Consider the following 15,875-nt stretch of genomic DNA (forward strand, 5'->3'; position numbering starts at 1 on the left):
TTAGCGAGACTCCCCTCCAAACGTGTTGGAGCAGCGTGGCCAATTCCGTTATTTTTCTTAAAGTTTCCCCTTTTTTATTCACCCATCAACAGCTCTCTGGTTTTAATCTTGGTTACACCTCTACCTGTAAAACCAAATCTGAAACTGAGCTTTATAATATATCCATCTAGTTGTTATTTTGATAACATTTTGCTGGTACATTATGGTGCCATGTAATGATACTTTTTCCATGGTAACTGGTACCTCATTCAAGACTCCGTCCTTGAACACATCGGATGATGTCTCTCTTCTTTCAGAGTCGATTTGAGTCTCTGGTCTGCATCCACACACGTGCCCGCTCAGCTCTTTATTTAGATGCATGGGCGCATAGGAAATGAAATATGGAGATCAAAACAAAAAGCACAACAGAGATGACACAGAAAAAAGAACCCAGGTGGGCTATCACACTTCTTGCCTAAATATTTTTAAAGGTAAGCACAAATCACAATCAATATGATTTATTTTACAAGCTATGTGTCGCGGCGTGGAAAAGCCCACCGTGTTCCATCCACCGCCAGACTATAAGCGGATGCTTGATGATGTAGCTTCCATTTTTCCAGGTTGTAGAAATGGTATTTGATTGACAGTTAAGAGTTGAACGGGGCGTGGTTTCACTCTCAGCGGACACGCCCACACCATCAGCATAAAAAAAAGATAATTTGTATGACTCATTTTATATAATTGGCAATTCTTGTAATCATTCATATTTGTCATGGTTGTTAACAACACTCTTCTTTGTGATGTGTCGAATTTAGAAGGCGTTTATTTTTCACTTTACAGGAACTTTAGGTGTTAAATGTGTTTGTCCACATGAGCCCTGCGATTGGCTGGAAACCTCCCGGATGTACCGCGCCTCGCCTGAGGTCAGCTGGGGTCGGTTCCAGCCTGTGACCCTAATGAGGATAAGCGCTATGGAAAATGGATGAATGGATGGCTGAATCTCATTAGGATGTGATGCTCTGCGTGTATTTTCTCAATAACGGAAAACATTGCTTTGATTTGCCATTTTACTTGCTATAGAGGGAGGCAGTGGCTGCGTTTGGAATCATTCCTTACTCCCTATTCCGTAGGGATTTTTAAATAGGGGACTACATAGTTCACTCAGTAGTCAAATGAAAACATTGTCGAATTCTATTCCAGGGCTCTGTGAATTACGTCATTGCTGTCGCTTCATCGGTTCAACATCAGCTGGTCGACATTGTGTAATAAAAATTCAAAAAAAAAAAATACACTACAGTTTATATATTAGATAAGGAGTGTTTCTGAACAAAGCCATTGTGTAAAAGTGCAAAGTGAGGCTGCAGCTGCATTTAGTGTGCAATGTCGTGCGAGTGCGTCTTCCTGTGACAAAGGGGGCCGCTTTGATGATAACCAGCGCGGCCGTCCTCGGGCTCACGCAGCTCCTCTGTTTCATTTCACCGCCTCCTCTGTTGTTGTGAGGTCATGCACGCGCTTGTGTGTCTGCATATGCACTTGTGTATGTGTGTGTGTTTCGGAAAAGGTAGGCCCTCCTCTCGGGCCCGTTTTGCCTAATACGTCCATGTGGGGCTCGCTGGAAAGATCAGTTCTATTCTGGTGCTGCCAGCCTGCCCGGTGCTGATAGGGAAGGATTAATGAGGCAGGGCTCTCATCAACTCGTAATTAGAAACAACGCTAACCACTATTTTGGTGCCTGTTCCTATGCTGGGATCTTGACCCCCGCGACACTTCCCTACTGCCTGAATAAATATAGGCCCGGCAGCTACGTGACACATGTTCCAAAAAGAGGCGAGCGCAGATAATTCTCAAGTCTTGCAGTTAGACGCTCACATTTCACGAGGATGATATCGCTTTCTCTCAAAATACAGGCTGTCACATTTGTTTTGTTGTTATTGAGGCTTACAACGTTCGGGAATGTTCCGCATCTTGGAAGCGGCACCTACACTCTGGCAGTTGGCCCAAAATAAAAAGAATAGATTCCTGTCACTTAAGTAAAAAGGAGGGGGGAAATGAAAATGTTCGAGCTACATAACTATGTGTGCACTTACTAACCAGTCTTTGGCAATAAATTACAATGGAACGGCTAAAAATTAAAATCCACTGAAGTTGAATTATCCACAACCGTCTTAGAAATATGATTCTTGACAGGTATATCTTAATAGATTTTAATGATAAAACTAAATCACAAAATTCATGATGTTGGAAAAATAGATTACATAAGAAATAAGAGTATAAATAAAATTAGTTAAGAATTGGCCTTCCGGAAAGTATTTTCCTGTGTTGAATGAATTATAAAATAATGTAGCTTCATTTTTTAAATTGAAATAATAAAATAAATGAACTTTTCTCTGCTGTTATATATTATTGAGATACACCTGTAGTTGCAACTACTGTCTGGCAGGAAATCACAAAAGACCTCACAGAACCTCAGTTGGATGAAAATGAAAGGATCTAAGATAAGAATGTCAGATGTAAGGAATATACACTGCAAGATAAATGACAAAGCACACGTGCAAACCACCACTACACCACACAACTGCCCCGTTTTCCAACTCCTATAAATCAAAATCCAAACAATGTCTAGACATTTTGATTATTTGACTACCTTACGTTTCAATAAGCCACATCAAGACTGCAGAGTTTGGTCCGATTTTCGTAACTTGACAATTTGGAAAAAATAAACCTTTAAAAAACCCGTAAAGAAACCAAACTCGAAGCCTCCCTGTTTATTTTCAAAGCTCACAAGTAGAGATTACAAAATTACAGTGCTTCAATGGTAACCGTTCAAGGAGTAGCAGTAGTAGAAGTAGAGGGATGACAGACAAATTGAAGAATTGAGAGCAAGACATGCAAAAAGGTGAGGGAGAAGGCCTCCGTTATAATAGCACCCTTTGTGGAGAAAAATAAATCCATCTGTCCATAGGTCAGTGCAAAAATAGTCATAATGTACGCATACAAAGAAAATAGATATATATATATATATTCACATATTGTACGGTATATTCTTGACAGTTTATAAGAGACACAAAGAAAAATATAGAATTATAAATCATTCTAATGGAGCCTCTGAGCCCAAAGCAGAGCCTCTATATGATACTGTTGTGATGCAGGAAAAGAAAGATCAAGCTATGGGCACTACGATAATTTAAAAAAGAAAAAGCATCGTGGGGAAAAGACAGCACCAGGTGGACTGCAAGAGTCCCTCACACACCGGGAGCGAATGGCATGCTTCGTTGCCTCAAGCAGAGAGCAATGCACACGACACTGTTTACATTTTTCTTCTAGATCAGTGCATACAAAAAAAACCCCAAAAAAAAGCCATGTGTCGCAAAACAAAAGCATACATTATTCGTAAGTAACATTGGCTCAGGTGGCAAGCTCCCGTTTTTGTTTTCGCTGAAGATAAATGCAGAAGCTACAAACGTGCTAAATGGTTACAAGTTACACAGCACCAGTTGACAGACACAATACATGTGAGGACATGTCAGCACACTTGAATTCAAACAAACAAACAAAAAGTAAACATCTTCCACACTGCTTGCAAACTCTCATTCATGCGCCCAAGAGTTGCACCAACTTCCCTTAAAAACAATGACTAGTTTGTACAACGTTTTCATTTGCATAGCATGAATTTTCACCAGGAAAATGTGGAACTTACTCACTCTTTACATTAGATTTCTGACATTTACAAGCGAGCCTTTTTTTTTAGCAAGGGTATGCAAAACAGAGTGCTTACCAAATGTAGTAGACAACCACCCTAAATTAACACTCTTCTTTTTATGCTTCTAATAGTTGAATATTCTGCTTAACTTCAAATCAAATCTGTTAGAAATTCCACATCCCTGTTCGAAACGGTTAACCCGAATGGAAAGAGTGTGCTTCTGATGTTGTTACCTATTTTTAGTGACAGCTGGTCTAATACATTTTTTAAGCACTGTACATCCCAGCGCTTTATTTATGCATCAATTTTCATGCAAAAAAATTAAACAAGAGTGGAGAAGCATGTGAACAGAATAAAAACATTTGTGTCAGTGTGTTCAGTATCTTACCTTAAAGTCAACCCAAACATATTTTTATTCAAGAATATGTTCTATGCAGGCCCACTGGTTGAAACAAGGCAATATGATTAATATGAAATATGAGTTAGGCAGCAAAATCCACCCATTTTTAGCCATCTCAGGGGGCGGCCATTTTGTCATTTCTGTTGACTGAAAATATATCACAGTTGCTCAGGTCTCAGGTAACGACCAAACACGGCTCACCTGTTTTCTGAAGATGAGCCATGATTGGTCGTTATCTGAGCCCTGAGGGTGTGTGATGTCATTTTCAGTCGATAGCAAGTAGCAAAATGGCCGCCCCCTGAGATGGCTAAAAACGGGTGGCTTTTGCTGCTTAACTCATATCCCACAAACGCAATATTAATCAGGATGTCTTGTTTCAACTAGTGGGCCTGCATAGAACATATTCCTGAAAAAAAATTTGGGGGTTGATTTCCCCCTTTTAAAGTCTATTTCATCATCATCTCCAATAATTACCTAAACAAGGAACTAAGTAAACCCTGATGCACAATGAGTCACTGAATGTGAAAATTTAAATGCAGTGGGCTGAGGGGAAACTTTGTGTGTGGGCACGCAGATTATTTTTAAACTATTTAGCATACAGTTGAATTTATAGTTTATCTTTTTTAATCTCCCATGACTCACATTTACATACAGTTAAGCGCAAAATGATTCATTTCCCGGCCACATTTTGCGGTAGTGAAGTTGTCATTTTTCGTCTGGTTGGAAATGGCAAAGACTGTAAAGAAGTGTTATGACAGACACATCCATCGTTTCTTTTTACATCTTACAATATTCATGTGTGTGAGCGTGAATACAGTAGCTCTCATTATTTTAAGTCTTCTCTTATCATTTCCAGCTAAAAAATAAAAAAGTCGCTAATTTAAAATTTGACCGGGTAATGAATAACTGGGGGGTAAATGCAACATATTTTGTGTCAGTTCTCTCTACCAATAGAATACTAAATAATTTGATCTGAAATGACAACACTGACTGCACTTGCAAAAGCTCTGAGTGAAAAGCTCTGCGGCAGCACATCCCCAAACAATGGCAGAAAGCTGCCAAAAATGTCTTCCCATAATCTGTGGCGGACGCGTTTTCATAACTTCAAAATAAACGTTGTTCAAGTAACCATCAAAATATCCCTTTTCTACTAATTACAGTGCACTAGTTTTTCTATGAAATAGATTCTCACCAGGCTCCATTTGAATGCAGTTTTTTTCAACCCGCATAAACGATTTAAGCTTGTACATATTCTTTTTTTCATGTCAAAAGACAGCAAACCAGCAGGCTGCTTTTAATTGAAGCCCTGGTCCAACTTCACTGTGGTCTGCATTCGTCTGCAAGCAATGATTCCGCGCGCAGGCCCGGCGGTGACGCGAGAGTTAAGGCATTGATCGAGGCACTAGAAACAGCGCGTGAAAGCGACACTTTGCCTACGCGAGGCAGAAACGCTCACTGGGCTGTAGCTTAGTGTCAAGGGTTGAAAGGTCACGCCGCACTTGGCGGGGGGGGAGGGTGCGGTCATTGGAGGTGGGCACCTCACCTCTGCTACCGTGTATTACCATAGCTCATCATGACAGGGGTGAAAAGACATATCAGGCAGAATAGCCACACACTCAGTAAGGACATATTGCAATAGAGCTAGCACAGAGATGAAGAGGAGCAAAAAAAAAACAAAAAACAAAACAAAAAAAAAGACAAAAGCAGGCAGTGAAATTAATCCATTCTGTTATATTAAAATATCACCAGTAGCCCTGTTTTATGTTCAGTTTACGTCCTTTCAGTGTGTGTGTGTGTTTTGTTTTTTTTCGTAACTACAGTTTGCATGTGGTTCTGTTGATTTTTGGCAAAGGATGCAAAAGTGATTCTCAACTGGTGGGCCGGGAACCAAACGTGGTCACAGACGATTTTGGGTGTGTAGCAGACAGCTAGTAAGAAATCATACAAACCGAGGTACCTTGACTTGTGAGTATTTTCTAAATTATGTCTCGCAACCAAGCAAAAATGAAAACATCAAGCAGGATTCGGGAAAGTCCCTCTTTTAAGTCAAGTTACTGCTGTGTTGGTATTTTTCTGTACAGCACAGATATGAAGTTCAGAAATGAAGTGTGCCTTACACGCTTACTCTACTACACTTTACGTCGTAAACAACTCCAGACCGGCTCATCTTCTGGCTAGCCGACTCATGGCCAACGATACGTGTTTGGCTGTAGGCCAAACTCCTTTGAGACAGCGGTTAAAAATATACTATACATATCAGAGGCTATTTTCAAAGAATAAATTGTTTTTATCGTAATCTCTCTAAAAATTGAGTCGCAACTTTGTTAATGCAGGCCCCAGGGTGACAACAGTTGAGAACCACTGCTCAAAAACATGTTCCTGTAACTATTAGGGATGGGCATAATAATGGATTCACAGAATAATTCCACGAATTTGATGGCATTCTTAATCTTGCATTGAATCAATTCATAATAAATGTAGAACACAACTGGCTGAAACCAGCAGTTGATTTTGCCGTCTAAAGAACACATCAGCTGCATCATTCTGGTATTCAAGATGGACAAATTAAATTCTTTCCCGCAAGGAAAGTCTATCAAGGAAATGCAGTGCCCATCCCTAATAAGTATTGTACCCAAAACATAAATGTACTGTACCAAACAGTCTTAATTACATAACACCAATATTCAGCAAAGAGTTGGATATGTTTCCAATATATACACAGAAGATCATGGTTGCATTCCATTCAGAAATTATTGCACAGTAAGCCATTAGTGGGCTTATAATGGTCACCCCGGTATAAAAATAGAACATTAACACACCAGACATGTCTTCAACTGTTTATTTTTTTCTTTTTTCTTTTTTTTTTTTTTTTATGACCGGCAATACCATTGGCCAGCCCCGCCAACATGTGTGCCACAGTGTCAAGTGTGAACTTCTCCTGTCTCACACTCGCTCCTCTGCAGTCCCACATGGAACGCTTCCAAGCGAGCACATTCTCTCTCGCTCTGTCTCAACATCTCAACACGTGCTCTCCTCCGGGATGTCGGCCAGGTCCGAACAGTGGGGATGTTTTGGCATTTCTCATCAGTTCTGACCCACAGCTTCGCAGACCCACAGCTTTGGCACTCCGCAGAGTCCGAGATGAGCACAGGCGGGGAGATTCAAGGAAAAAAAAAAAAAAAAATAGCGGCTTACTCACATTCCACACTCAAAACCCAGTGAGTGATATGAGCGGTTCAGACAATGGTCTCCACACCCATGAGCTTTGGCGTGAGGATCCGTGGCGTGATTCCGTTGTTGAGGTCTTCCTCGAACTCAAGCAGCTGGCCCATGAAGTTGAGGTTTGGGGAGATGACGGGCCTCCGGGTTTTAACAAACTTGTAGGCGTCCGTCATGGTCATCCAGGTGTGCTTCATCAAGTAGGCGATGACGATGGTGGCGGAGCGAGACACGCCGGCCTGGCAGTGGATCAGAAGGCCCAGACCAGCTTGGTGTGCTTCCTCTGAAACACAGAATAATGAAAGTCAGTGTCTGCATATTTGGGCCTGCCTTTCATTTTCTTTCTTATGATAACATAACATTCAAGTTTTGATTTTACTCTGATTTTTAACCTGAGGTTCCACTGTATTGATACGGATTTTTCAAGGCTGTTGCCTATTCCGATATTTGGCAGAATAACAGTTAAATAACAGAGTAATTAACTCTTTGAGGGCCAAAGTAGCAAAATTGCATCAAACCAATGTTTACAGTCTGCCTTTATCTCCAACCATTTTCAAGCTACAAACCTTTGACATAGAGATATCAAAAATAAACATTTTATTGAAAAAACTCTGCCGCCTAAAGGGTGAATTGGGTGATTAATTAAAAAAAAAAAAAAAAAAACATAAAATAACTACTTTGCTCCCAATTCTTGGTCAATTTTTTTTGTCTCATGTTGTAATGCGTTTATAAGTAAAAAAAACAAACGAAAACAATCAGCAAAAAAGCAGCCAATTTTTACAAATTACAAAAGAGTTAACATCGCTGATTGAATTGGCTGGCCGATTAATCGGTCTGGCCCAAGTATTAACTGTTTTCAGTAAACTTGCAGATGAATTAGTAAGAAAATCCATCCATTCACTATGGGGTCATGGGTGAGTTGGAGTTTATCGCAGTTCATGTGAGAGTTGGGATATTATGTTCTGCACTTATCCAAATTTACACAAAAAAATGTGATGAGCTGTTATTCGGTTTTGCGGCAAAGTTTCACGGAATATGGGCTTGTAGTACTTGCGCAGCCCTGCTAAATGTACTTGACCTATTTACTGTTTCATTGAAAGCTCAACATTGTCCATAGGTGTGAATGTGAATTTGAATGTGACTTATTTGTAGCACAATATAAATATGCGTGTATGTTTTGCTTACCAATAAATTCAAATGCCTCCTCGAAGTACTGGCGGAGGTTCTGCTTGTTGCTGTCGGTGGCGGGCAGGCGCTTGTAGATGAACAGGCCCGTGTCATAGTGAAAAAGCGGCAGGTGGGTGGTCACATTGAGGATGTAGCCGACGTTCAAGTGTTGCAGCAAGTTGATGTCCTGAGCGTCGCGCTCGTTGCCCAGGTAGAGGAAGGGCAGCACGGGCGTCACGTCTGCGTTCTCGATGTCCGGAGTGGAGGGCAGGATGTGAGGTAGCGCCCCCGAGAGGCCGGCAGCCGCGCCCGAGTCCAGGCCTTCATGAAGGTGCAGCGAGTGTTCGCACAGGTTCTCGTGGCTCTGCCTGAAGCAGCTAAGGCCTCCTGCAAACGGAAGCATTCGAATGGAAATACATGTGTGAATACAGGAATTTATTTTCAAATTAGGTATTATTAGTAGTACATCATTACAAATCAATATTTGTCACTATGGCCTGAATGGAAGTGTCCACCGCCCAAAATTACAATGGCCTGCCGACTAACTATCTAATAGTCATACACCAATACAGTCAAACCTTGACTTATCCGCGCTTGTAACTCAAATCACCCTTTCCCCATATCCATTACAGCGACCCAAAAGAAAACAAAACATTTCTATCATAGAGCACTCAACAGTAGTGCGCTTAAAAAAAAACAGTAAAAGCTGAATAAAATCTAACTGTTTGTGCATTCAAATTTCATGCTTTAAATCAATAGATTGTGCACCTTTGCCACCAGGGGGCAGTATAATGCATACAAACTACATGTAGGTGTGAAAATATGCGTTTCTTCACAGAAGATAAAGAATATGCCTGTGAGTGTATACATTCCTTCTGTATGTATTGCTTCCGCTTGTGTTCGAATATAATCCGTTGACAGCTTTTATAAGTATCGCAACGTCAATGCTAGTTTCATCAGTCCATCTATGTTTTTTTTTTGCACTGTCGTTAGCATCAAACTAATAGCCTTTTGAAAGACAAAGTGATGTGGTTGGGTTAAACACAAAGTGCAATTCTTTAGTTTTGTTTTGTTTTTACAGTAAACTTTAAGGCAAATAGTTAGTGCTATCTGTTAAATTACCGCTTGCTGTAAATTGTGACTTCATACAGCATTTTCCCTGACTTTGTTTTAGTGTTGAGTGACTTCCGAGTGAGAGGTTGGATACATCCAGATATCCCAATTTGATGAAGTTCGTCACACTGGGCGATAAGCTCAGAGTGAGGAATCGACCACTATCATCATCATTTAACACAATAACCATCTTTAGAGCCCTTGTTTACTCAAAACGTATTTTAAGAGAAGAGGGGAAACTTTACCACAATAGCTGTGAGACAATAGCCAATACAGCCTCCATTTTTATTGTTCCTCTCCCTGAACTTTTGCCCCCTATATAGCTGGTTTGCACCTGTCACCCGTATTACCGTTGAGTAGTATGGAAATAGACACACACACTTACACACATGGTCAGTGCACATATTGTTCACAGAGCAATAGTTGATGCATGATTTAATGTGAGGTCATGGCACAGCTCTGCAGCTTCCCCTTTTGGTGCCTGGGCAGGTGGGGAGTTACTTTATGTTTGTCATACCTCTCTCTCACTCTCTTCCACACGCACACGTCACTTGATAATTGGGGTAGAACAACACACGATACTATCGCAATATTTTCCCCTGATTATGAATAACAGTTTTGGCAGTTCTGAACACTCTCTGTCCGATATGTAATCAATTTTTGCTGTATTATGTATTATGTACATTTAACTCTTTTTAATGTTAATGCTGTCTTACTGCATAAAGTGCTGCACAAAAACGAATGTAATAAAAATAAAATACTTCCTTGGTTGTTTTGGATATGCAGTGATAATCATATGTGGAGGATACTGTGATTTATTCATTCTAGTAAAACTAGATTGTGCCCTAAGTGTCTATTCAGCCCTTGCACATCGAACCTCAATAAAATTTCAAACTTGCATAGAAGAAAGTGATACTATACATTGCGATATTGATTTTTGCACCCCGCCAATCTGTACTGAATAATTCAGTGCAGTTCTACACTATTAAAAACAAAAAACAAAAATGCTTATTGTTCAATGAATTTCAATCCGACAGTTAAGAAGAAACAATTTGAAAGTGTTGATTATTGGCAATGCCCAGAACAAAAAAAATGCACATATAAAAGGTTAACGCTTTAATTGAAACTATGCCTTAGTTATGTTAACTGTGCAAATATTGATTTTATAACATGGTTTAAGTACACTGCCAAGGTTGTGAGTCGACTGTTGTGTGCTTTCTGTAGACTGCAGATTAGCATTAAATTGGAGGTCAAAACTGAATCCGCTTTTATCCCTGGATGGGCAAAATACACAGGCCTGATGCATTTCATTTTTGAAGGGCGGGCAATGCATCAATCCACAGCAAATATTTTAAGCGCGCATTTCATAAAACCCAGCGTTCCGGTTTAATTTTAGCCTCATGTGAATCTCATCACTGTGATTTGGACAGTAAATGATGAACGGCGCTCTTTGGCCTCAGAGAAAAGTCTAAAACCAAGGCAGCTGAGTGTCCTGTGTCTCATGTCTGGTTTTTGATAGAGAATAGTTGATTGGTTGAAGGCGAGGTGAAAAATCGGTCAACCATGATATAATATGGTTGCCTCCAGTGTAGCCCATGAAAGCTGTGCCAGTGGAGACATACAGGACATTTGCATGCCTGTGAAAAAATAATGAGATTGGAGGCATGTGCGAATAGTCCATGAGATGAAAACATGAAAGGGAAGTCACTTTTTTCAATGTGCCTCCATTAGTCTGAACACAGCATTCTGATTAATATTGTGTTTGTGGAATATGAGTTAGGCAGCAAAATCCACTAGTTTGTATCCTTCTCAGGGGGCGGCCATTTTGTCAATTTCTGTCAACTGAAAATGATATCACAGTTGCTCAGGGCTCAAGTAATGATCAATCATGGCTCGCCTGTTTTCTGGAGTTTGGTCATGTGACATTCGCAAGATGAGCCGTGATTGGTCGTCACCTGAGCCCTTACGCACTGTGACGTCATTTTCACTTGACAGCAAGTGGCAAAATGGCCGCCCCCTGAGATGGATAAAAACGGGTGGATTTTGCTGCCTAATTCATATCCAACAAACACAATATTCATCAGAAATGCCGTGTTTAGACTATTGGGGCTACGTAAGATACATAGAACATAATATTGTAAAGACAATTTGGGGGTTGACTCCCCATTTAACAGCCTCACAGTAGAAATTCTGAACATTCACATGGTGACAAGTCGGCATGCAAAGAACACTCACAGCCTAGCTCACACAACATTGCTGCTCCGGCCACTCTCACACACAAGACACACACACACACGGCAGTGGTGGAAAACATGGCAGCCACTCAGCGCACTGCCTTAACAGCTGCTTCTCCCGCTCCTCTGTATTTATGTCAACAGGAATGTAAAAGGTAGTATCACACAGAGCGCTGGTGAAGAGTGTGAACGCGAGGCTGGACGCTCAAGAAGTCATTTTATGTCGCACTGTTTCACGCGATTAAACAAGCCATTTGCCTACAGGCCGGGGTCAGCTGATCAGAACAATAAAGGTCGAAGTTTAACAGGCTTTCCACAAACACTGCAGACTATTACGCAACCTCTCACGGCTTCATCTGAGTTTATATTGGCGCTAAAGCTCCCGGCGCGGCTAAACCGCTCATTGCTCTCAGACGTCGAGAATGATTTAGTGGCTCCAGAGTCAAACTAAGGCCCATGAAATTGCACTTTCTATCCCTTAATATGCTGGAAAGTCCCCTTTCCATTTCCAGCCCATGCTGTTTGGATTTGCCACGCCTTGGCGAATTCACTCACCTTTGAGAACGATGGGGTCTTTGCCCTCCCTCCTCAGCGACTCCAGGACCACGTGGAGAGGCTGCGAGGGCGCCAGCCTGTTGGGGTCGGCGGTGCTGTCGTCGTAGACCACGATTTCTTTGGAGAAGATGCCCTTAAATGAGTCCTTGCCCTCCCGGCAGGAGATGAGGTCCAGCACAGTGATCTTTCCCTGCTGCAGCCTCCGCCGGCTGATCTTGTCAGAGCAGTTGATGTGCACCGCCCCCCGGATGTGGCTCTTGTTGTACTCCGTGAAGGCCCGGCAGTCGATGATGACCGGCACGGGCCCGACGGGGTGACCCATGGGGCAGCAGGTCATCCGCTTGGCCAGCTCATTGGGGTGGATGACCCTCACAGTGGTGGACGGGTGCGCCTTGGGTGCGCCCGGGGCGAGGCTGGAGGCGCTTAATGCTTCGTGGTTGCTGAGCATAGGGGGCGCGGCATAGCTGAGGTTGGGGCTGCTGGCGCTCACCTGACTGTGGTTCAGGCTGGGGCTGTCCTTCTCATAGGTGGTCACCGAGCAGCAGCTGGCACTGCTGCATCCACACGACAAGGAGCGCGTGGAACCCTTGGATGAGGGCATATACGTCACAAGATTGGCCGTCGCCCGAATCTTCACCACGGTGGCGCTGATGACCGTATTGTCGCTGCTGGTGGAGGCGATGGAGTCCAGGTAGCTGGTGTCCAGTCGCAGTTGGAGTTCCTGAGGTCGGATCGGCCTTGGCAGCGCCACCACAATTCTGTCGTCGAGGGGAGATGGAGGCATGGGGAGGCCGAGGGCTGGACGTCTACGGAGAACTCAACACGCCGCTCTGAAACGAGAAGGAACACCGTTTTCAAGGCCCACGCTCGCTTCGATTCTCAGAGCGAGATCAAGACAGTGAATCAGCACACGAGTCTGTTTGATCAACAGTAGCTCCTGAAGCCAAATATTACAAGTGGCAACACCCACACTAATCACAATAACAAACAGCCGAGTCTTTCAAGTGCATCACTTCAAGGTAATTCAATTTGAATTAACCTCTTGTTAGTGTAATGTTTTTTTAATGTGGCCAACGCTGTTATGTCCTATCCCAAGCTTGTACTTGGAGAGATAACACCAGAAAATACTGCAACACTGCAGTTTGATCTCTCCCGCAAGTGAAGAGACATCAAGATGGACGGTGAATTCCTTCCAAATGCAAGCGTTTTAAGAGCATGTCATCCGGGGTTGTTATGTAAGGACCACCGGCATGCATGCATGCAGCCATGCATGCAGCCATGCATGCACTCTGCCTGCCGTGGTCATCCTCCAGCACAGCAAAGAGAAATCATTCATGGGCAGGACATATTCATTGAAGAAACTCGGCATGAGGACGTGCTGTGAATATAACGTGAGATTCACAGAGAGATGAGCACATAAGCATCGTCCACTACACTGTGAAATAATATTAATAATAAATGAAGCATCCGCAATGCTTTAATTACAAACTTAAAACTCTAAAAAGCAACATGTGAACATCACTAAATATCACCAAAAAGGCTGCACGAGGGTGGCTTCATTAATTAGATTCGGACGTGAAATCCCCGCGTTCATTCCATCAACTTGTAATTGGCAAACTTGCGTTGAATTTCTGCTTACCGGTGTGTGTGTTGCTGTCTTGGGCCCAGTAATTCACAATCTCCGCTCGATGACAGGGCTGCCTCCATTCAGCAAGTCCCCGCGCAGTGGATCGGCAACATTTTTTGGGCTACTTTTACCCCGTTACCCAGAAATAATGTGGTAGGAAGTCCGCCAGCCTCCAGTAGTCGCGCAGCAGGACTGACGCGAGTTGGAGCCAATTCGCCACTTCATTAATATTAAATGCGTCTTTTGGGTACAGTGAGGTCCCGCCCTGCAGTGGGAGGTGTCTTAGCCGGGACGTCTGGTTCTGAGCCAGGGGTGGAGGAGGGGGGGGGGAGAGCGGATGGGAGGGTCTGCCGCTTTAAAACCGCGGCTTCAAACCGCCTTCAGCCGCATGCACGCGCAGCGATGATGTCACGGGGAGCCAATCAGCAATCACGTTGAGAAACCAGGAAGAAGGCGCGGTGCTTTCACTTACTGCTCGTCAATGTGGAAACGCAAGTGGCGGTGCATTCATATGTCGCTCGTCAGAAAGGAAGTTAGTTTAAAAATGTGAAGTTTCCATAAGGCGTTTTAAAGATATAAGTCAAATTTATTTATAGTCTTAGTGTTGTATTGAAAACTAAATCAAAATATGCGGCATACACCTATGAGTGTTTAACTATATAAAATCTATGATTGTAGTCCTTCCTCTTTAGAGAGGTATTTTGTTTGTTTCGAGAATAATATATTGTTTAAAGTGATAGTCATTGATTTGATTGAAATGGATTTAAAATTGATTAGCAAAATACTAGGAAAGGTCAAATTACTTCAGTTATCTTCGGTAACATACAGGTGCATCTCAATACCATAAACTTGAATATCCTGCAATTTTTTTCCACTAGTTCAATTCAAAAAGTGACCCATCTTACCAATATATATTTAATACTTAGGAAAAAACTAATGTAGGCCAATTCCTACATAATTTGTATTAAAATATTTTTGGACAGTTTCTTATGTAATGTAATATCTTTACATGGTGAATTTGGTTAATCTTTTTGTCACAACCCCCCAACTACCATACACATTTTAGAAAAAAAACAAACACTTACTATATGTCTGTCATTGTTGTGAATCTATAAAATACACAAGTTTTACTTTTTGAATTAACTATTAAAACAAATGTCATTTTCCACCGTATTCTAATTTATTGAGGTGCACCTACACTGAAACAAAATCTCCATATTTAATTAACAAATACATCAGTTGCACATGATTAAATTGTGTTCAACTAACATACATCATTTGATTATTTTTGAGAAAAAGATTGTCAGTTTACCACATGTTTATCATGTGCCAACCAAAAATGAGTACTTTTTATTCAGCTAAATATAATAATAATAATAATAATAATATAACAATAAACTACATTCATTAAGTTATTCATTAAGAGTGACTGTAAACCTCATTTAAGTGACTGTAAACCTCATTTAAGTGACTGTCAACTAATGCCATTAGCAGTTGCTCTCAGTAATTGTTTTGATTCAAATCCACCATTATACAGTTTTGCTGCAGGCATCATTTAACCGCACACATGCAAACTACACACAGTATAATGTTTCATACAGCTGCTTGGTCACGGGGCTTTGTTCATGCTAATGTGCTAATATCATTTCATTTGTACTACAATAGAGGTGTGTTCTCTAACAAAATAATTGTGTTTTTAACTACACCCTATCTCACCTTACTTTTGTCACACAGCTCTCTTTTGCACATTTTCTCGCACAAGAAGTTACAACGGAGACAATTCAAGGATGTGTGTCAATACCATAAAAACTGTTTATGGGTACAAGGCATCCACATTATGTGACTGAAAGAACCAAATAATACAACTTAAGAGACCTTTCA

The 15,875-nt window shown here is 41.7% G+C and overlaps 1 protein-coding gene across 1 annotated transcript; it reads right to left on the minus strand.

The window, feature by feature from the left end:
- Window positions 1-4,325: 4,325 nt before the first annotated feature.
- dusp10 (dual specificity phosphatase 10) lies at window positions 4,326-14,297 on the minus strand. Its single transcript, XM_086019632.1, has 4 exons — window positions 14,007-14,297; window positions 12,368-13,197; window positions 8,484-8,852; window positions 4,326-7,581 (listed from the first exon to the last, which is right to left on the minus strand). The coding sequence occupies exons 2-4, from the start codon at window positions 13,149-13,151 to the stop codon at window positions 7,316-7,318; spliced, it is 1,419 nt and encodes a 472-aa protein (XP_085875758.1). The 5' UTR covers window positions 13,152-13,197; window positions 14,007-14,297; the 3' UTR covers window positions 4,326-7,315.
- Between the last annotated feature and the right edge of the window lie 1,578 nt (window positions 14,298-15,875).

Source organism: Filicampus tigris, chromosome 20 (assembly GCF_054856515.1).
Source record: "Filicampus tigris isolate MCC_2025a chromosome 20, RoL_Ftig_1.0, whole genome shotgun sequence".
NCBI classification, from domain to species: Eukaryota; Metazoa; Chordata; class Actinopteri; order Syngnathiformes; family Syngnathidae; genus Filicampus; species Filicampus tigris.

Bases quoted from the DNA above. Each gene is read 5' to 3' on its own strand.
- dusp10 (XM_086019632.1), bottom strand. From the start codon at position 13,151: ATGCCTCCATCTCCCCTCGACGACAGAATTGTGGTGGCGCTGCCAAGG. The intron at 8,853-12,367 runs GTGAGTGAATTC...TTCCGTTTGCAG, and splicing joins AGACCCCATCGTTCTCAAAG to GAGGCCTTAGCTGCTTCAGG. The intron at 7,582-8,483 runs GTAAGCAAAACA...TCTGTGTTTCAG, and splicing joins GGAGGCATTTGAATTTATTG to AGGAAGCACACCAAGCTGGT.